A 22,500-nucleotide genomic window follows, 5' to 3' on the forward strand; every position below is an offset into this window, starting at 1 on the left:
CAGATTTAAGACAACGTGGATCTAATTTACCTGCCAGACTCCTCTGAAATACTGTTTCAAAACAAACCTTTCGCGCTGTTTCTGACTTCCGGAATAAATGTTGTGGGACGGATCTGCGTACGCTCAAATTAACGGAGGTACATTACATCTCAGAAGATCATAACGTTTTGTCAACTCAAACAACATTGGTAATACCACGATAGCGAAGTTAAATGATATGATACTTGTGTGATAAGTATTTTATTTATTTATTTTAGAAAGCCAACGTCCCCGAAATACAACCCCAGAGTCCCGACGACACAACGCGGAATCATGAAACCCCGGAACTAAACACACGTGTTCACAAATGTGTCCGGAATCTTTTTCGTGTACCACCGATCTGGATGCGTGTGAATTTCCAACGCCGAGGTAAACAGTTTTTGATTACATGTTCATTTCGGATCGATTAATATATTTGACCTGTTACTTTACACACTTGGATTTCTGCCTCAATTTTGTTCAACTTGTCCAGTTAACAAAGGTACTTATGTCAACGCGTACTGTTGAGTTTGGTGTTGATATAAACGGATTTAACTCCGCGGTGAAGGAAGTTTCTGAACTTCAATAACGGCGTGGAGCCGATACCATGCTTTGTGGAATCTAGCTCCGATTACATCGTTTTTGCCCAAGGTCATTACTTAAACAACCAAAAAAATATTAAATGCCCACCTTGTAACTGTTTGTCTTCTGTGGTTGCTTGCTAATCAAATACGACCACCGACTGTTTCCTTGGTGAGATTCAATTGTAACACGGCCATTTGCGCTGAAAAGCAATGCGCAAACAGTCTAGGTGGTTCTATTTTAATAAACGTTTGAGAAAGTATGGATTTCAGCAAACAAAAAAGGGGACACAGCTACAGAGGACAAACATATGTGGTAGTTGTATCATGTATTTTACGTGTTGACCTTGGGCAAATTAATGTAGTCGGATCTACAGTCCACAAAGTCTGGTCTCGGCTCCACGCCGTTAATTTATGATGAACTTCACCAACTTTAAGATAGTGAGGTTTAGTCCGCTAGAGTTGATAGTGCAATCGGTCTTGCACCTAGCTTTAGCCATGCAGGACTTTACTTAGTTATCTAGCTGATAAGTTTTTACCGTGTTCTCTTTGACAGATCTGTCAATCTGAGGAGTTAGTCATCATGAAACGTCTATATATCGGTGGCCTGAGCCACACCATCACTCAAAAGGATCTGAAAGACAGATTTGGTAAATTTGGTGATGTTCAGGATGTGGAACTCCGGACCCGGAGAGATGATGAAGGTATGGTCACACACTACCCCAACATCTTCTAGGATCAGATCAGTGATTATCATATCCCTGTTTAGCCCAGTTTATTAAACCTTTAAAATAATTATTTAATTCATGAAATTACAGTCTAATGGCAATCTATAGCAACAACTTTGTGGCTATGCCACGACGCGTAGCAACACTTGTTTTAGCAGCATGTATCCCGCGGTGGAAGGTATCCATAATCGGTAGACTGTTCTGATGGAAAGGTCACTTTCATCTCCGAGCGGTGCCCAAGGAAGTATTATATCGAATTGTTTGATGCTGCCACCAGCCTCCCAAGTCATACATGGTGCTCAGGCTTCGTTCTACTTCCCGTATACTGCAGCATGTTGCCCAAATGCAAGGCTGATTCGCTAAACAAGCAGGTGTGAAACACAGACCGGTGAATGTGATAAGAGAGACACAACATGGAATTCATGTTTGGTTTGGACTTAGAAGTGGGTGGTAGCATCAAATAATTAGATTTGAATACTTTCATGGGCTCTGCAATGCAAACAATGCCCTTTTCATCAGAACATCTATCGATTACGGATTCCAACGCGGGAAAACGAGCTGAGTAGAGCAGAGTACCAATCTCACACTCTGATTTCCGTGCTGACATTGATATGTGACCGCGAGCTTCGTAGGGCTAATCCCCGTGCTGACATTGATATGTGACGGCGAGCTTCGTAGGGCTAATCCCCGTGCTGACATTGATATGTGACGGTGAGCTTCGTAGGGCTAATCCCCGTGCTGACATTGATATGTGACAGTGAGCTTCGTAGGGCTAATCCCCGTGCTGACATTGATATGTGACGGCGAGCTTCGTAGGGCTAATCCCCGTGCTGACATTGATATGTGACAGTGTGCTTCGTAGGGCTAATCCCCGTGCTGACATTGATATGTGACAGTGTGCTTCGTAGGGCTAATCCCCGTGCTGACATTGATATGTGACAGTGTGCTTCGTAGGGCTAATCCCCGTGCTGACATTGATATGTGACAGTGAGCTTCGTAGGGCTAATCCCCGTGCTGACATTGATACGTGACGGTGAGCTTCGTAGGGCTAATCCCCGTGCTGACATTGATATGTGACGGTGAGCTTCGTAGGGCTAATCCCCGTGCTGACATTGATATGTGACAGTGAGCTTCGTAGGGCTAATCCCCGTGCTGACATTGATATGTGACAGTGAGCTTCGTAGGGCTAATCCCCGTGCTGACATTGATATGTGACAGTGAGCTTTGTAGAGCTAATCCCCGTGCTGACATTGATATGTGATGGTGAGCTTCGTAGGGCTAATCCCCGTGCTGACATTGATGTGTGACAGTGAGCTTCGTAGGGCTAATCCCCGTGCTGACATTGATATGTGACAGTGAGCTTCGTAGGGCTAATCCCCGTGCTGACATTGATATGTGACGGTGAGCTTCGTAGGGCTAATCCCCGTGCTGACATTGATATGTGACGGTGAGCTTCGTAGGGCTAATCTCCGTGCTGACATTGATTGTATTTCCACAGCAGTTTTACTGTCATTTGTAACGATGTGTTGTCCTTCTTCCACAGGAGTTCCTTATAAAACCTTTGGATATATCAATTTAGAAATTACTGATGCTGGTTTTAAGAAATGTAGGTGTCTTTTTTATTAAGTGCTCTCTCAAACATGATATACACATTCTGATACGTCCGATGATTAATTCTGTTTCTAACGGTCTTTGTGTCCCTGTTGTGTCCCTGTTAGGTATGACTGTGTTGAACAAGTCCAAATGGAAAGGTGGAACAATACAAATTGAGCAGGCCAGAGAAACCTTCTTACAGAAGTAAGGATATTCCTATTTGTGTTTCACTGCAAACGTCTGTAGGCCTAATCTTCTGAACACGTGTCGTCTGTAGGCCTGGGTATCTTCTGAACAATTGTCGTCTGTAGGCCTGGGTATCTTCTGAACAAGAGTCGTCGTGATGTATCTACATCAGAAGTTGCCAACCAGCCTTTTGGAGCTCTACTACGTGTGCAGGCTTTTGCTCCAGCCCTGTTCTAACACTTCATTCAGCGAATCAAAGTCCTGAAAGGGGAACGAAGATAAGGGCTGGTCCAGAGTCCTGCACGAGTGTAGCTCCTCAAAAGGAATGTTGGCCAACTCTTGTTGCGTATCACAGTATGTTTGAATTGATGTGTATGTTGTTTTCTATTACTAGATTAGCTCAGGAGCGTCATGAAGCTGCAGAGAAGATCCAATCACCAAGCGTCAACCACAAAGACAAACTCGTGGAGTCAATGAAGGAGGCAGGAGTGGAGAACTTCCACATGAAGGCAGCTGTTCCTGGGACAGAGATACCTGGGCACAAGGTGTGTGTGTGTGTGTGTATTTGCCTGTATTTTATTATTGTACTAGACTGGTGCCAGATTTACTTGTACTGACTGTGTCAACTCCTATAGTCATTGGCATGTGGTGCGACAATGGTCATACAACACAACGCAAAGCAATCTGAGACCAGGTTATTATTGTACCTGAGAATTACATGCAGCACTGAATGGCTGTTCTGTGATCTTTTTTTTAAAACATCCATGTTTTAGTGTTATTTCTCAATTATTGTTCTTTTTTCTAGGATTGGGTTGTGAGTAAATTTGGACGAGTCCTCCCGGTTCTTAATCTCAAGTGCCAAGGAAGGAACAAGATATCCTTTTCAAATTTCCCAAGCTTCCTTTTCATGGTCCAATCTGGAGAGAGAGAAAGAAAAACGTGGTAAAAGTACAAATCTTGTCTCGTTGCCTGGTCATCATTTAGTGATGGTGTTTGTTTTTATTACAGATGCTTATCTTCTCGATATAGTTCTAAACCGTGAGAAAGCTGTTCGTTGACTACAGCTCAGCGTTCAACACCACAAAGCTCATCACTAAGCTAAGGACCCTGAGACTAAACACCTCCCTCTGCAACTGGAACCTGGACTTCCTGACGGGCCGCCCCCAGGTGGTGAGGGTAGGTAGCAACACCTCTGCCACGCTGATCCTCAACACTGGAGCTCCCCAGGGGTGCGTGCTTAGTCCCCACCTGTACTCCCTGTTCACCCACGACTGCTTGGCAGCGCACGACTCCAACACCATTAAATTTGCCGAAGGTGTTAGGCCTGATCACAGACAACGATGAGACAGCCTACAGGGGGGAGGTCCGAGACCTGGCCTCGTGGTGCCAGGACAACAACCTCTGCCTCAACGTGAGCAAGACAAAAGAGCTGATCGTAGACTACCTGAAATGGGGTCACTTTACCCCTGCTACCTACATGTACATATTAGCTCGATTAACCTGCACCCTCGCACATTGACTCGGTACCGGTACCCCCTGTATATAACCTTGTCATCATGTTTTTTTTTTATATATATAACTTTTTTTAATAATAATTTAATCTGCATTGTTGGTTAAGGTCTTGTTAGTAAGCATTTTACGGTAAGGTCTACCTACACCTGTTGTATTCGGCGCATGTGACAAATATTTATTTATTTGAATTGTCTCAAAAAACAGAATGTTAGTTCCCCTTGACTCCAGTATCACTTCATCAAGTATGATCCGTCGAAACACAGCCACAACATCAAGAAACTAGAGAGTTCCGCCGAGGTTCCAGACCCGACGCCCGTGGCCCAACTGACGTGGGAAATATCAGGCGGCGACGACGACATCAGTAAGAAGAGGAGAGGAGAGTTCCCGCCGCAGAAAAAAACACTTGCTAAAAAGAAGAAAGACCGTCCGAACCAAGTCGTTGCAAACGGACAGTCCGACCGTGTGAAGTCCTGTCGGACCTCGGAGAAAGGTTCAACGGTTCTGAAGTCTAACGGCGAAACCAGACCTCCAACTAAACCTAAACAGACACCGGCCTCTAAGAAACTCCAGACGCAGATCTCTGTGTGTGTTTTAGACAGTGGCGATGACTCGGATGGGGACATTAGGATGTTGGCACAGCGGAGTACCCCGGTGGGCGGCCCGGTAGTAGAGGAGGATGAAGACAACCTGGAGGTGGTAGGCGATAACTACATACCCAGAACATTCCTAACCCAGCAGAAGATTAAAGATGTCTGCCAGCTTCCAGGGGGTTCCTCTGGGAAGAACGAGGAGGATTATGACTCAGCTGATACTGATGAGATCCTCAACTGCAGAAAAACACCCAGTGGTACCAAGCAGGACCAACTGCCCGAGGTCAGTAAAACACAAGAGAAAGCTGAGGTGAATAAGCAAACCAACAACCTAGAAACAGACAGAACTAAAGCAAAAAAGGCCAACAAAGTCCTCCCTAAAAAGGCTGTAAAGAAAGTCTTCCCTATAAAGAAGACCCCTTCGCCAGAGAGTGATAGTGGTGATGGTGAGGATGATGACTCGGAAGAAGAGCGTGAAGATTCCTACTCTTCAAAAGCCAAAAGGACTTATAACGTCCTCCCTAAGAAAAAGGCTATTGAGAAATCCACTACCCCTTCAGAATCTGATGATGATGATGATGATGATGATGATGATTCGGAAGAAGAGAGTGATTCTGACTCTTCAAAAGCCCAAAAGACCGGCAAGAAGATTGTCTCTAAAAAGAAGACCCCTCCTTCAGAATTATCATCTGACGATAGTGAATCAAGTGAAGATACATCTGAGGCTAGCGCCGATTCCGAATACGAAGCCATGTTTACTAACTGTCAGAGGTTGGAGTTTTCACTGGACGATCTGCAGCAGCTGGTTAAAGAATCGTTTTTGAAAGGCTTGGACCGGGACAGTGACGACGACGATCCGGGATCTGATTCACAACAACCTGGACCAAACCGAGTGTCTGAGGTGCTAGGGATGGAACCCCGGGTTACTGCCTCTGGGGCTCCTGTACCGCTGGCTAAGACGGGAAATGGCAACACACCGGAGGAGATTCTGGCGGCCATCTTTGAAGAGGACAACAGCGACGAGGTGAGAGAGAAGAAGAAGAAGAAGGGGAAGAAGAAAACAAATCCGTCAACATCTCTTCCTGCTTTCCAGGGGACCAAGGCTCTCTTAGCCACATCGCCACAAAGTCTAAAAAGACAAGTTGAGGAGGACGGAAAAATGAAGACGTCCACTAAGAAACAGAAACGTGACAGATTAGTACTCTCAGAGGATGACGCCAAGACTGTGTCAAAACCCTTAGAAACTAAAGGCACTAAAACTCCTCCTAGCAGCTCGGACAGTGAAGATACAACCAAGTCACCAGCCCTCAGACGGAAAACGACTTCGAAAGCCGAGCCAGAGAAGAAGTCCGTCCCAGAGGCCAGCTCTACGTCCAGCAGCAGTGGGTGCTCCAGTGTGGAGTCAGAGATGGAGGAAGATGTACCTGCTAAAAAGACTCAAAAGGCTGAGGTCTGTTCTCTCTCTGTGCTCTCTCTCTCTGTGCTCTCTCTCTCTGTGCTCTCTCTCTGTTCTCTCTCTGTTCTCTCTCTGTTCTCTCTCTCTGTGCTCTCTCTTTCTCTCTCTCTCTGTGCTCTCGTTCTCTCTCTGTGCTCTCGTTCTCTCTCTCTCTGTGCTCTCGTTCTCTCTCTCTCTGTGCTCTCGTTCTCTCTCTCTGTGCTCTCGTTCTCTCTCTCTGTGCTCTCGTTCTCTCTCTCTGTGCTCTCGTTCTCTCTCTCTGTGCTCTCGTTCTCTCGCTCTCTGTGCTCTCGTTCTCTCGCTCTCTGTGCTCTCGTTCTCTCTCGCTCTCTGTGCTCTCGTTCTCGCTCTCTCTCTGTGCTCTCGTTCTCTCTCTCTGTGCTCTCTCTCTCTCTCTGTGCTCTCTCTGTGCTCTCTCTCTCTCTCTCTCTCTCTCTCTCTCTGTGCTCTCGTTCTCTCTGTTCTCTCTCTCTCTCTGTGCTCTCTCTCTCTCTCTGTGCTCTCTCTCTCTCTCTTTGTGCTCTCTCTGTCTCTCTCTGTCTCTCTCTCTGTCTCTCTGTCTGTCTCTGTCTCTCTCTGTCTCTCTCTGTCTCTCTCTCTCTGTCTCTCTCTCTCTCTGTCTCTCTGTCTCTCTCTCTCTGTCTCTCTGTCTCTCTCTCTCTGTGCTCTCGTTCTCTCTGTTCTTTTAGTGCCTTGTATTTGTTTTTAATCTCTTATGTCAGTAGCCTACCCTAACCTACCTGGGTAAATGCATGCATGTTGAAGAAAGTGTTGATCGGATGTATTAATTGTTGCAGGTGTCTAAGAAGCCCCAGACTGCTGGTGGGGTTATAGATTCTAAGCAACAGGACAACCAAAAACGCCTAGCTGCTCAGGAACAGAGGCAGAAGGAGGCTGAACTACAGAAGAAGCTCATCCAGGAGGCTCTGGCTAAACTGGTAAGTCACTGGTGGCATGACACTGTCACACACATACAAGTAGCAACAACACAGTACAGTACAAGGCCCTTCTCCTGGTCAGAGCCACCAGTAAGGAGTGCTATTGCTGCTTATGTCCTCTTATGTTGTTATCTGGGGGTGGCTATCGGCTTGTTGATGACTGTTGTGATATCTTAACACGTAGTACTCTATTGTCTGGGGTGTGTATATACACTGCTCAAAAAAATAAAGGGAACACTAAAATAACACATCCTAGATCAGAATGAATGAAATATTCTTATTAAATACTTTTTTCTTTACATAGTTGAATGTGCTGACAACAAAATCACACAAAAATGATCAATGGAAATCAAATTTATCAACCCACGGAGGTCTGAAGTTGGAGTCACACTCAAAATTAAAAGTGGAAAAACCACACTACAGGCTGATCCAACTTTGATGTAAATGTCCTGAAGACTGTGAGAGCCTGTTGAATGTACACCCAACTCAGTGGGATATTTGTCTTTGACACATTGTTTTGTTTGTTAATGTCTTTATTGTTGGTTCTTAACTCTGCTATGTGGTCATGTAAATATTTCAACAAAAGAAGAAAATGATTTTTGTCAGACTTTCCTCACCAATTTCACGGTGTTTTTCGGTCAAGGATTCAGCTGCTAATGGGAAACACCACATCAAGTTCAGCTCTGATGAGGGAGAGGATGGCGACGAGGAAGAACATACTTCCCATGTACCTCCCAACCCCAAGAAGACACTGTTCCAGGACAGCCAGTCTGATGAGGAAGACTCTAGTGATGAAGAATCACCAGCTCGAGGAAAGCCAGGCCTTAAAGACAAGGTAATTGTTTTTTTGGGGGGGGGCATTGTTACAACCGTGAACTAATATTAAAGTCGTTGGATCACGGCAAAATAACATCCCGTAACCTGAGCGTTTGAATGGATTTCTGTTACGACCCTGTGAAGAAACTGTTTTTATTCAACATCTTATCTACCATAGTAAACACATGATTGGTAGCGTGGTCTCATATCTGTTGTTTGGCTAGCCTGGGTACCGGTCTTATTGTGCCATCATGCCACACCCCTGTTTGGCATCAGAAAGACTGGCATGATGGCACAAACAGACTTGTACCCAGGCTGGTAATCTGAGATCAGGCTGTATGGTTGTTTCACATATACATTTTTAGCTGTTACCTGTTTCAGGAATATAAGAAGCTGGCGGGCAGCAACCTGTTTGACGACGATGATGATGATGATGATGAGGAGGAGAAGGATGGGGACAGGTTCCAGATTAAACCTCAGTTTGAAGGAAAATCTGGAGCGAAGGTGAGCTGGTTTTACAACAGTTGTCTGGCTGGATACTGACATTAGACACATTTCAGACTGTTGACATTAGACTGTTGACATTAGACTGTTGACATTAGACTGTTGACATTAGACTATTGACATTAGACTGTTGACATTAGACACATTTCAGACTGTTGACATTAGACTGTTGACATTAGACACATTTCAGGCTGTTGACATTAGACTGTTGACATTAGACTGTTGACATTAGACACATTTCAGGCTGTTGACATTAGACTGTTGACATTAGACTGTTGACATTAGACACATTTCAGGCTGTTGACATTAGACTGTTGACATTAGACTGTTGACATTAGACTGACATTAGACTGACATTAGACTGACATTAGACTGACTACTGACATTAGACACATTTCAGACTGTTGCCATTAGACTGACATTAGACTGACTACTGACATTAGACACATTTCAGACTGTTGCCATTAGACTGTTGCCATTAGACTGTTGCCATTAGACTGTTGCCATTAGACTGTTGCCATTAGACTGTTGCCATTAGACTGTTGACATTAGACTGTTGACATTAGACGGTTGACATTAGACGGTTGACATTAGACGGTTGACATTAGACGGTTGACATTAGACGGTTGACATTAGACGGTTGACGGTTGACATTAGACGGTTGACATTAGACGGTTGACATTAGACGGACATTAGACTGACGACATTAGACGGTTGACATTAGACGGTTGACATTAGACGGTTGACATTAGACGGTTGACATTAGACGGTTGACATTAGACGGTTGACATTAGACGGTTGTCAATAGACGGTTGACATTAGACGATTGACATTAGTCGGATGACATTAGACGGTTGACATTAGACGGTTGACATTAGACGGATGACATTAGACGGTTGACATTAGACGGTTGACATTAGACGGTTGACATTAGACGGTTGACATTAGACGGATGACATTAGACGGTTGACATTGGTCAGTGCCTACGTCTGAAATGACACCCTATTCTCTAAGTTGTATTGTATCAAAGTGTCTGCTAAATGTCTGCTAGATGCTCTTATCCGGAGAGATGTACAGTCAGTGAGTCATTTGGCTGACTCTCTTATCCGGAGAGATGTACAGTCAGTGAGTCATTTAGCTGACTCTCTTATCCGGAGAGATGTACAGTCAGTGAGTCATTTAGCTGACTCTCTTATCCGGAGAGATGTACAGTCAGTGAGTCATTTAGCTGACTCTTATCCGGAGAGATGTACAGTCAGTGAGTCATTTAGCTGACTCTTATCCGGAGAGATGTACAGTCAGTGAGTCATTTAGCTGACTCTCTTATCCGGAGAGATGTACAGTCAGTGAGTCATTTAGCTGACTCTTATCCGGAGAGATGTACAGTCAGTGAGTCATTTAGCTGACTCTCTTATCCGGAGAGATGTACAGTCAGTGAGTCATTTAGCTGACTCTCTTATCCGGAGAGATGTACAGTCAGTGAGTCATTTAGCTGACTCTCTTATCCGGAGAGATGTACAGTCAGTGAGTCATTTAGCTGACTCTCTTATCCGGAGAGATGTACAGTCAGTGAGTCATTTAGCTGACTCTCTTATCCGGAGAGATGTACAGTCAGTGAGTCATTTAGCTGACTCTCTTATCCGGAGAGATGTACGGTCAGTGAGTCATTTAGCTGTGCTTTCACTCTAGTGGTAGAGACGGAGTCTACAACATGAGACGGAGTCTACAACCCACACAAGTGGCTCAGGTAGTGCAGCTCATCCAGGATGGCACATCAATGCGAGCTGTGGCAAGAATGTTTGCTGTGTCTGTCAGCGTAGTGTCCAGAGCATGGAGGCGCTACCAGGAGACAGGCCAGTACATCAGGAGACGTGGAGGAGGCCATAGGAGGGCAACAACCCAGCTGCAGGACCGCTACCTTCACCTTTGTGCAAGGAGGAGCAGGAGGAGCACTGCCAGAGCCCTGCAAAATGACCTCCAGCAGGCCACAAATGTGCATGTGTCTGCTCAAACGGTCAGAAACAGACTCCATGAGGGTGGTATGAGGACCCGACATCCAAAGGTGGGGGTTGTGCTTACAGCCCAACACCGTGCAGGACGTTTGGCATTTGCCAGAGAACACCAAGATTGGCAAATTTGCCACTGGTGCCCTGTGCTCTTCACAGATGAAAGCAGGTTCACACTGAGCACATGTGTCAGACGTGACAGTCTGGAGACGCCGTGGAGAACGTTCTGCTGCCTGCAACATCCTCCAGCATGACCGGTTTGGCGGTGGGTCAGTCATGGTGTGGGGTGGCATTTCTTTGGGGGGCCGCACAGCCCTCCATGTGCTCGCCAGAGGTAGCCTGACTGCCATTAGGTACCGAGATGAGATCATCCTCAGACCCCTTGTGAGACCATATGCTGGTGCGGTTGGCCCTGGGTTCCTCCTGGGTTCCACCTAATGCAAGACAATGCTAGACCTCGTGGCTTGAGTGTGTCAGCAGTTCCTGCAAGAGGAAGGCATTGATGCTATGGACTGGCCCGCCCGTTCCCCAGACTTGAATCCAATTGAGCACATCTGGGACATCATGTCTCGCTCCATCCACCAACGCCACGTTGCACCACAGACTGTCCAGGAGTTGGCGGATGCTTTAGTCCAGGTCTGGGAGGAGATCCCTCAGGAGACCATCCGCCACCTCATCAGGAGCATGCCCAGGCGTTGTAGGGAGGTCATACAGGCACGTGGAGGCCACACACACTACTGAGCCTCATTTTGACTTGTTTTAAGGACATTACATCAAAGTTGGATCAGCCTGTAGTGTGGTTTTCCACTTTAATTTTGAGTGTGACTCCAAATCCAGACCTCCATGGGTTGATAAATGTGATTTCCATTGATAATTTTTGTGTGATTTTGTTGTCAGCACATTCAACTATGTAAAGAAAAAAGTATTTAATAAGAATATTTCATTCATTCAGATCTAGGATGTGTTATTTTAGTGTTCCCTTTATTTTTTTGAGCAGTGTGTGTGTGTGTGTGTGTGTGTGTGTGTGTGTGTAATATATATATATACATACATACAGTGCCTTGCGAAAGTATTTGGCCCCCTTGAACTTTGCGACCTTTTGCCACATTTCAGGCTTCAAACATAAAGATATAAAACTGTATTTTTTTGTGAAGAATCAACAACAAGTGGGACACAATCATGAAGTGGAACGACATTTATTGGATATTTCAAACTTTTTTAACAAATCAAAAACTGAATATACATATATATATATATATGTATGTATATATAGAAGAATACTTTCGCAAGGCATATATATATGTATATGTATGTGTGTGTATATATTATATACTACCTTTCTATTATTTTTCCTTACAAACTTATTTTATTAAAAATTGTTTGTAGCTCATGCAACTGCAGTCGAGGTTTGGAACAGATGAGCGTTTCCAGATGGATCACAGGTTTATTGACAGTGACGACGACGACGACGAACCAGGTGAGGCAGATCGACTGTCCTTATTGGACGGTTCTTTCTCTCTGAAAATCCCGTTCCTAAACCCCTCTCTATCGGACTCTGCCTTTTAGTCGGTACTCTTATGGGTTTGATTTTTATTGACTATTTTTTATTTTTCCCTTGACAGAGATGGAGTCGTCTCAGCCGGAGAGAGAGTGTGAGCTGGTAGAGGAGAAGAAGAAAAGTCTAGACATCTTAAATAATCTCCTCAACATCAACGTACAACCCTCTGACCCTAATAAACCCACAGCTAAGGGCAAGACGTTCAGGTCAGTCAGAACTCACTGGAGTTCATGTCACTAGAACGGTGTCTGAAAACCCTGTTCCCTATATAGGGTTCTAGTGCACTGTAGGGCCCCTGGTCAACAGTAGTGCACTGTAGGGCCCCTGGTCAACAGTAGTGCACTGTAGGGCCCTTGTTCCCTATATAGGGTTCTAGTGCACTGTAGGGCCCCTGGTCAACAGTAGTGCACTATGGGGCCCCTGGTCAACAGTAGTGCACTGTAGGGCCCCTGTTCCCTATATAGGGTTCTAGTGCACTGTAGGGCCCCTGGTCAACAGTAGTGCACTGTAGGGCCCTTGTTCCCTATATAGGGTTCTAGTGCACTGTAGGGCCCCTGGTCAACAGTAGTGCACTATGGGGCCCCTGGTCAACAGTAGTGCACTGTAGGGCCCCTGTTCCCTATATAGGGTTCTAGTGCACTGTAGGACCCCTGGTCAACAGAAGTGCGCTATGGGGCCCCTGTTCCCTGTATAGGGTTCTAGTGCACTGTAGGGCCCCTGTTCCCTATATAGGATTCTAGTGCACTGTAGGGCCCCTGGTCAACAGTAGTGCACTATGGGGCCCCTGGTCAACAGTAGTGCACTATGGGTCCCCTGGTCAACAGTAGTGCGCTATGGGGCCCCAGGTCAACAGTAGTGCGCTATAGGGCCCCTGGTCAACAGTAGTGCGCTATAGGGCCCCTGGTCAACAGTAGTGCACTATATAGGGAATCGAATGCCATTTCAGACACTGTTTGCATAACACTAAGAGTTGTGTCTGTTAGTCTAATTTCAACAGTCCAATGTCGACAGCCTGAGTTTTCTGTTTGTCTGTTTGTCAGCCTGTCTGTCGAATGTTGAGGTCAGATTACTGTATGGGGGCAAGATGGCTCTGAAGTCTAATCTTCTGTTTTGTATTTTCACAGCATGTTGTAATGTTTTTTCTTCTGTTGTTGCAGAGATATCTCAGCGTTGCAGTATGACCCAACCAAAGAGGAGCACGCTGCTTTTGAAACTAAGGAGGACAAGCCCAAGAAAGACAGGTAGCCGCTTCGTAAGAACAAAGAGCCCGTTGTCATGGTAACAGAAGGAGAATCGGGAAATCTAATTCGATTTGTAGTTCTGGACCAAAAAGCCCTTATGCATTTTATTTTTAAATTAAGTCAAATGTTTTCATTACAAAAGTTTCCTGTATGTACAAACAGTGATTATTTGCACCAAGTAGCCCAGCCTCCTACGCGCCAAGTAGCCCAGCCTCCTACGCGCCAAGTAGCCCGGCCTCCTACGCACCAAGTAACCCGGCCTCCTACGCGCCAAGTAGCCCAGCCTCCTTACGCGCCAAGTAACCCGGCCTCCTACGCGCCAAGTAGCCCAGCCTCCTACGCGCCAAGTAGCCCTGCCTCCTACGCGCCAAGTAGCCCAGCCTCCTACGCGCCAAGTAGCCCGGCCTCCTACGCGCCAAGTAACCCGGCCTCCTACGCGCCAAGTAGCCCAGCCTCCTACGCGCCAAGTAGCCCGGCCTCCTACGCGCCAAGTAACCCGGCCTCCTGCGCGCCAAGTAGCCCGGCCTCCTGCGCGCCAAGTAGCCCAGCCCTCCTGCGCGCCATGTAGCCCAGCCCTCCTGCGCGCCATGTAGCCCAGCCCTCCTGCGCGCCAAGTAGCCCAGCCCTCCTGCGCGCCAAGTAGCCCAGCCCTCCTGCGCGCCAAGTAGCCCAGCCTCCTATGCACAAAGTAATGATAGATGAAGAGTACACTGTGTTTCTCCTTCTGTCTTTACAGAAAGATACCCTGTTACTATCACAGAGTCTGCCTTTGAACATCATCCTTGTACAAACTAAATACTGTAAGGTACATGGGGCCTCCTGAGTTGGGCAGCGGTCTGCGTAGACACTGCATCGCAGTGCTAGAGGCGTCACTACAGACCCGGGTACGATCCCAGTCTGTGTCGCAGCCGGGCCGCAACTTGGAGACCCATGAGGCGGCCCGCAATTGTCCCAGCGTCGTCCAGGTTAGGGGAGGGTTTGGCCCAGCCTCGTCCGGGTTAGGGGAGGGTTTGGCCCAGCGTCGTCCAGGTTAGGGGAGGGTTTGTCCCAGCGTCGTCCGGGTTAGGGGAGGGTTTGGCCCAGCGTCGTCCAGGTTAGGGGAGGGTTTGGCCCAGCGTAGTCCGGGTTAGGGGAGGGTTTGTCCCAGCGTCGTCCAGGTTAGGGGAGGGTTTGGCCCAGCATAGTCCGGGTTAGGGGAGGGTTTGGCCCAGCGTCGTCCAGGTTAGGGGAGGGTTTGGCCCAGCGTAGTCCGGGTTAGGGGAGGGTTTGTCCCAGCGTCGTCCAGGTTAGAGGAGGGTTTGGCCCAGCATAGTCCGGGTTAGGGGAGGGTTTGTCCTAGCGTCATCCAGGTTAGGGGAGGTCATGGCCCAGCGTCGTCCGGGTTAGGGGAGGGTTTGTCCCAGCGTCGTCCAGGTTAGGGGAGGGTTTGTCCCAGCGTCGTCTGGGTTAGGGGAGGGTTTGGGCCGGTCGGGATGTCCTTGTCCCGTTGCGCACCAGCGACTCTTGTGGCGGGCCGGGCGCAGTGCACGCTGACACGGTCGCCAGGTGTACGATGTTTCCTCCGACACATTGGTGCAGCTGGCTTCCGGGGTTAAGCAATTGTGCTCCTACACCTGCATTGCTTGCTGTTTGGGGTTTTAGGCTGGGTTTCTGTACAGCACTTTGATATATCAGCGGATGTACGAAGGGCTATATAAATACATTTGATTTGATTTGAGCGAGCAGTGCGTCAAGAAGCAGTGCGGCTTGGCAGGGTCGCGTTTCAGAGGACGCGTGGCTCTCGACCTTCGCCTCTCCCGAGTCCGTTCGGTAGTTGCAGCGATGAGACAAGACTGTAACTACCAATTTAGAAATCATTAAAAACATAGTAGGTGCAGCGATCAGGTGCGGCGCCGTAGGAAGGTGAGGACCATGTTTTACTGAGTTGTTCTTGTCCCATGTGTTAAATCACAGTAAACTGGCAAGGAAGAAGAAGCGGGAGGAGGCGGAGAAGCTGCCAGAGGTCTCCAGGGAGATGTATTACGATGTGTCCATGGATCTGAAGGAGGTGTTTGGAACCTCCAAGGAGGAGAAAACGGAGGAGGAGGAGGAGAATGTGGCCTGGGATAAAGAAGAGGAAGAGACCAGTCAGCCTATGGCAGTCGATCCAGTGATGGTGTCATCTCACCTGTCAACCAATGAGGGAGAGGCATCGTCAGGCTTCAAGTTCTCATTCTTTGGGGGTGACACGGCAGCCGACACCACCACTGAAAAAGGTAATGGACTGTACTTGTGTGTTTACGTTTCCTTTTCTGCTGTTAATGCAACCAGCTGTCTTTGCTCTTGCCGGTCAAGTCTTGGCGTTCTGTAAACAGCATCTTCCTCTGTTCAATCTCATTACACAGGACCATTTATGACCATGTGATGGCCCATTACTGGGTCTCCTCTGGTCTGACCCCCTGGGTTTTTCCTCTGGTCTGACCCCCTGGGTTTTTCCTCTGGTCTGACCCCCTGGGTCTCCTCTGGTCTGACCCCCTGGGTCTCCTCTGGTCTGACCCCCTGGGTCTCCTCTGGTCTGACCCCCTGTTTCTCCTCTGGTCTGACCCCCTGTTTCTCCTCTGGTCTGACCCCCTGTGTTTCTCCTCTGGTCTGACCCCCTGTGTTTCTCCTCTGGTTTGACCCCCTGGGTTTTTCCTCTGGTCTGACCCCCTGGGTTTTTCCTCTGGTCTGACCCCCTGGGTTTTTCCTCTGGTCTGACCCCCATGTTTCTCCTCTGGTCTGACCCCCTGGGTTTTTCCTCTGGTCTGACCCCCTGGGTTTTTCCTCTGGTCTGACCCCCTGGGTTTTTCCTCTGGTCTGACCCCCTGGGTTTTTCCTCTGGTCTGACCCCCTGGGTTTTTCCTCTGGTTTGACCCCCTGGGTTTTTCCTCTGGTCTGACCCCCTGGGTTTTTCCTCTGGTCTGACCCCCTGGGTTTTTCCTCTGGTCTGACCCCCTGGGTTTTTCCTCTGGTCTGACCCCCTGGGTTTTTCCTCTGGTCTGACCCCCTGGGTTTTTCCTCTGGTCTGACCCCCTGGGTTTTTCCTCTGGTCTGACCCCCTGGGTTTTTCCTCTGGTTTGACCCCCTGGGTTTTTCCTCTGGTCTGACCCCCTGGGTTTTTCCTCTGGTCTGACCCCCTGGGTTTTTCCTCTGGTCTGACCCCCTGGGTTTTTCCTCTGGTCTGACCCCCTGGGTTTTTCCTCTGGTCTGACCCCCTGGGTTTTTCCTCTGGTCTGACCCCCTGGGTTTTTCCTCTGGTCTGACCCCCTGGGTTTTTCCTCTGGTCTGACCCCCTGGGTTTTTCCTCTGGTCTGACCCCCTGGGTTTTTCCTCTGGTTTGACCCCCTGGGTTTTTCCTCTGGTTTGACCCCCTGGGTTTTTCCTCTGGTCTGACCCCCTGGGTTTTTCCTCTGGTCTGACCCCCATGTTTCTCCTCTGGTCTGACCCCCATGTTTTTCCTCTGGTCTGACCCCCATGTTTTTCCTCTGGTCTGACCCCCATGTTTTTCCTCTGGTCTGACCCCCATGTTTTTCCTCTGGTCTGACCCCCATGTTTTTCCTCTGGTCTGACCCCCTGGGTTTTTCCTCTGGTCTGACCCCCATGTTTTTCCTCTCGTCTGACCCCCATGTTTTCAATCTGGTCTGACCCCCATGTTTTTCCTCTGGTCTGACCCCCTGGGTTTTTCCTCTGGTCTGACCCCATGTTTTTCCTCTGGTCTGACCCCCATGTTTTTCCTCTGGTTTGACCCCCTGGGTTTCTCCTCTGGTCTGACCCCCTGGGTTTTTCCTCTGGTCTGACCCCCTGGGTTTTTCCTCTGGTCTGACCCCCTGGGTTTTTCCTCTGGTCTGACCCCCTGGGTTTTTCCTCTGGTCTGACCCCCTGGGTTTTTCCTCTGGTCTGACCCCCTGGGTTTTTCCTCTGGTCTGACCCCCATGTTTTTCCTCTGGTCTGACCCCCATGTTTTTCCTCTGGTCTGACCCCCATGTTTTTCCTCTGGTCTGACCCCCTGGGTTTTTCCTCTGGTCTGACCCCCATGTTTTTCCTCTGGTCTGACCCCCATGTTTTTCCTCTGGTCTGACCCCCTAGCCCCACACCTGCCAGTTGTCAGTACACACAGCAGTGGCGTGATCTTTGACGTCAAGTTTAGTGTCTATATCTGTCTCTGGTTGTCCCTCTCCAGAGGAGTACCGTATCGAGACGCTCAAGGGGGCCAAGGTGTCATGGCAGGTGGACCCTCGTTTCCAGGACAGCAGTGATGAGGAGGAGGAGGAGGAAGAGGAGGCCAAGGAACAGACTGACACCACTACACCCACAGAGTAATACCTTATAGCCACTTGTCTTTTTATTAACTACTTACAGCTTCAGAGTAACATCAAACATCGAGTAAAATGTCCCTGTTTACCTGTATCGATAGTTAGGTCCCTGTTTACCTGTATCGATAGTTAGGCCCCTGTTTACCTGTGTCAACACAGTTAGGCCCCTGTTAACCTGTATCGACACAGTTAGGCCCCCGTTTACCTGTATCGACACAGTTAGGCCCCCGTTTACCTGTATCGACACGGTTAGGCCTCTGTTTACCTGTGTCGACACAGTTAGGCCCCCGTTTACCTGTGTCGACACAGTTAGGCCCCTGTTTACCTGTATCGACATGGTTAGGCCCCTGTTTACCTGTATCGACACGGTTAGGCCCCCGTTTACCTGTATCGATAGTTAGGCCCCCGTTTACCTGTATCGACACAGTTAGGCCCCCGTTTACCTGTGTCGACCCGGTTAGGCCCCCGTTTACCTGTGTAAGGTCCCGGTTAGGCCCCCGTTTACCTGTGTAAGGTCCCGGTTAGACCCCCGTTTACCTGTATCGACACGGTTAGGCCCCCGTTTACCTGTATCGATAGTTAGGCCCCTGTTTACCTGTATCGACACAGTTAGGCCCCTGTTTACCTGTGTCGACACGGTTAGGCCCCCGTTTACCTGTATCGACACGGTTAGGCCCCCGTTTACCTGTGTCGACACGGTTAGGCCCCCGTTTACCCGTGTCGACACGGTTAGGCCCCCGTTTACCCGTGTCGACACGGTTAGGCCCCCGTTTACCCGTGTCGACACGGTTAGGCCCCCGTTTACCCGTGTCGACACGGTTAGGCCCCCGTTTACCCGTGTCGACGCGGTTAGGCCCCCGTTTACCCGTGTCGACGCGGTTAGGCCCCCGTTTACCCGTGTCGACGCGGTTAGGCCCCCGTTTACCCGTGTCGACGCGGTTAGGCCCCCGTTTACCCGTGTCGACGCGGTTAGGCCCCCGTTTACCCGTGTCGACGCGGTTAGGCCCCCGTTTACCCGTGTCGACGCGGTTAGGCCCCCGTTTACCCGTGTCGACGCGGTTAGGCCCCCGTTTACCCGTGTCGACGCGGTTAGGCCCCCGTTTACCCGTGTCGACGCGGTTAGGCCCCCGTTTACCCGTGTCGACGCGGTTAGGCCCCCGTTTACCCGTGTCGACGCGGTTAGGCCCCCGTTTACCCGTGTCGACGCGGTTAGGCCCCCGTTTACCCGTGTCGACGCGGTTAGGCCCCCGTTTACCCGTGTCGACGCGGTTAGGCCCCCGTTTACCCGTGTCGACGCGGTTAGGCCCCCGTTTACCCGTGTCGACGCGGTTAGGCCCCCGTTTACCCGTGTCGACGCGGTTAGGCCCCCGTTTACCCGTGTCGACGCGGTTAGGCCCCCGTTTACCCGTGTCGACGCGGTTAGGCCCCCGTTTACCCGTGTCGACGCGGTTAGGCCCCCGTTTACCCGTGTCGACGCGGTTAGGCCCCCGTTTACCCGTGTCGACGCGGTTAGGCCCCCGTTTACCCGTGTCGACGCGGTTAGGCCCCCGTTTACCCGTGTCGACGCGGTTAGGCCCCCGTTTACCCGTGTCGACGCGGTTAGGCCCCCGTTTACCCGTGTCGACGCGGTTAGGCCCCCGTTTACCCGTGACGACGCGGTTAGGCCCCCGTTTACCCGTGTCGACGCGGTTAGGCCCCCGTTTACCCGTGTCGACGCGGTTAGGCCCCCGTTTACCCGTGTCGACGCGGTTAGGCCCCCGTTTACCCGTGTCGACGCGGTTAGGCCCCCGTTTACCCGTGTCGACGCGGTTAGGCCCCCGTTTACCCGTGTCGACGCGGTTAGGCCCCCGTTTACCCGTGTCGACGCGGTTAGGCCCCCGTTTACCCGTGTCGACGCGGTTAGGCCCACGTTTACCCGTGTCGACGCGGTTAGGCCCCCGTTTACCCGTGTCGACGCGGTTAGGCCCCCGTTTACCCGTGTCGACGCGGTTAGGCCCCCGTTTACCCGTGTCGACACGGTTAGGCCCCCTGATTATGATGGTATTAGATGGGTTTCTTTGCCTATTGATTATGATGGGTTGCTTTGACTATTGATTATGATGGTATTAGATGGGTTGCTTTGCCTATTGATTATGATGGTATTAGATGGATTGCTTTGACTATTGATTATGATGGGTTGCTTTGCCTATTGATTATGATGGGTTGCTTTGACTATTGATTATGATGGTATTAGATGGGTTGCTTTGCCTATTGATTATGATGGTATTAGATGGGTTGCTTTGCCAGTGCTGCCAGTGTATTGACTTTGTTAACTGTTTGTTTCTGTTCATTAGAGAGCCGCTGGCGTCGAAGAAAGCTTTCTTCTTTTTCCGGCTCGACGATGAACGGTTAAAAGGTAACGTTAGGCCTTTTTTCACAGTCACAACACACTCTCTTTTCTTTTTTTTTGGCTAAGGGAACTTTGTTTTAAAATTTCAACATAAAAAAAAAAATGTTTTTAAAAGTATTAAAAACATATAATCACAATATCAACATGACACTTTTGTTTTGTCCAATCAGAGGGGCCTAAAGCGTTCTGCAGGTCATCCAAGCTGGAGGACCAAAGGGAGATGTGGGAGGAGAAGAGGACGGGACTCATAGAGGTCAGGCCCTGTCTGTCTGACACTGTAATGGACTTAAACCTATTCTACAGTTACTTTTCGTAAATCATTGCTGTCAAATTACATTAATTAAGAATTTTCAATATAACTAAAAAGGATTCCTTTGTAAAATAATGATTGTCAGTAAAGCAACAAAAAAAAAGTACCTATGTATGTATACGATAATGTATACAATATAGAATAATGTATATGATAATGTATACAATATAGAATAATGTATACAATATAGAATCATGTATATGATCATGTATATGATCATGTATACAATATAGAATCATGTATACGATCATGTATACATTCTATAATCATCTATACGATAATGTATACAATATAGAATAATGTATACAATATAGAATCATGTATATGATCATGTATACAATATAGAATCATGTATACGATAATGTATACAATATAGAATAATGAATACGATAATGTATACAATATAGAATCATGAATATGATCATGTATACAATATAGAATCATGAATACGACAATGTATACAATATAGAATAATGTATACAATATAGAATCATGTATATGATCATGTATACAATATAGAATCATGAATACGATCATGTATACAATATAGAATCATGTATGCAATAAAGAATCATGAATACGATAATGCATACAATATAGAATCATGAATACGATAATGTATACAATATAGAATCATGAATACAATAATGTATACAATATAGACTCACGAATACGATAATGTATACAATATAGAATCATGGATACAATAATGTATAAAATATAGAATCATGGATACAATATAGAATAATGTATACGATAATGTCTTTCTGATGTTTGTTTTTTCCCCAGGAGTACCGTAAAAAACACAAGGATGCAAGAAGGAAGCTGAAAACCTCCCAAAGAAACTGACACGGGATCCACAAGACATTGAGAGAGAGAGAGGACCTCTCGTTTGACACCGTCTTACCCGACTCGAGTTGGGACTAACAACCATGCTAGTCCCAAAACTTCTCCCCAGACCATTTCAAATCATATTCTGACTTTAGGGATGGTACTTTTTTTTTTTGTATTATGTTAAGTTCTTACCTCCAACTGCAATCGTGTTACCGGCATAGTTTAGTTTTAATTTATAAAGAAACATGGCCGTTTACCAATAAAACCAGCTCCATTTTCCACCACCAGGGGACAGTGCCGTGTCGTTTTTACCTCAGATGGTGTTATTGACTTCCTTGAGGTGGTGTGGGGAGACTGAAGGTGCCCCTAGACGCTGGTCTCGGGTCAGTTTTTGAATTTTCCCCCACTAATTGTTAACATTAGGATTGTGGGAAGGGGAAGCTGACCCTAGATCTGTACCTGAGGGGAAACTTCACCCTGGAGTGATCCAACTCCATTTACATTACATAATGATGTGAATCTGATCTGTACTACAGAATTGCATGGTTGTAATTGATTTATGTCTCTTTTTTTCTATGGAGAATTAAAACTCAGAATATCTTTCGATTGTGGTTTTATTATTTAAGCCATTTTGGATCACTGGGTGGAGAAAGGACTTTGTGTTATTTTGAGATTTCCACGGACAATTTTAGTGAGTAGTGTGTTTTCTCTATTCTCTTTACTAATAAGTGAACAGTGGCCACAGGCTACGGAGGCCACAGGCTACAGAGGCCACAGGCTACAGAGGCCACAGGCTACAGAGGCCACAGGCTACAGAGGCCACAGGCTACAGAGGCCACAGGCTACAGAGGCCACAGGCTACAGAGGCCACAGGCTACAGAGGCCACAGGCTACAGAGGCCACGGGCTA

The 22,500-nt window shown here is 47.9% G+C and overlaps 2 protein-coding genes across 4 annotated transcripts in view; one reads left to right on the forward strand and one right to left on the reverse strand.

Moving 5' to 3' along the window:
- The window catches only part of cenpp (centromere protein P), a 189,893-nt gene extending 189,579 nt beyond the window's left edge, over positions 1–314 (reverse strand). The window contains exon 1 of one of the 2 annotated variants that reach the window (XM_021610800.3): positions 68–314. The gene's annotated coding sequence lies outside the window, so the exon portion shown is untranslated. Of the gene's footprint in view, positions 1–30 lie in introns of both variants that reach the window. The other variant, XM_021610799.3, reaches the window with a different exon arrangement.
- On the forward strand, positions 273–22,195 carry nol8 (nucleolar protein 8). 2 transcript variants are annotated; one of them, XM_036984289.2, is made up of 18 exons: positions 273–408; positions 1,156–1,303; positions 2,871–2,933; positions 3,046–3,124; positions 3,501–3,651; positions 3,912–3,980; positions 4,853–6,658; positions 7,462–7,602; positions 8,246–8,437; positions 8,800–8,922; positions 12,315–12,405; positions 12,551–12,692; positions 13,644–13,727; positions 15,681–15,982; positions 17,926–18,061; positions 20,392–20,453; positions 20,618–20,700; positions 21,547–22,195. In XM_036984289.2, exons 2-18 carry the CDS (start codon positions 1,183–1,185, stop codon positions 21,604–21,606), a joined length of 3,705 nt encoding a protein of 1,234 aa, XP_036840184.2. In that variant the 5' UTR covers positions 273–408; positions 1,156–1,182; the 3' UTR covers positions 21,607–22,195. The 2 variants fall into 2 exon arrangements, with proteins under 2 accessions (XP_036840184.2, XP_036840183.2); XM_036984288.2 differs by having other exon boundaries at positions 355–520.
- Positions 22,196–22,500: the final 305 nt, after the last annotated feature.

Source organism: Oncorhynchus mykiss, chromosome 7, assembly GCF_057628025.1.
Source record: "Oncorhynchus mykiss isolate SJ-2025 chromosome 7, ASM5762802v1, whole genome shotgun sequence".
In the NCBI taxonomy this organism is placed as follows: domain Eukaryota; kingdom Metazoa; phylum Chordata; class Actinopteri; order Salmoniformes; family Salmonidae; genus Oncorhynchus; species Oncorhynchus mykiss.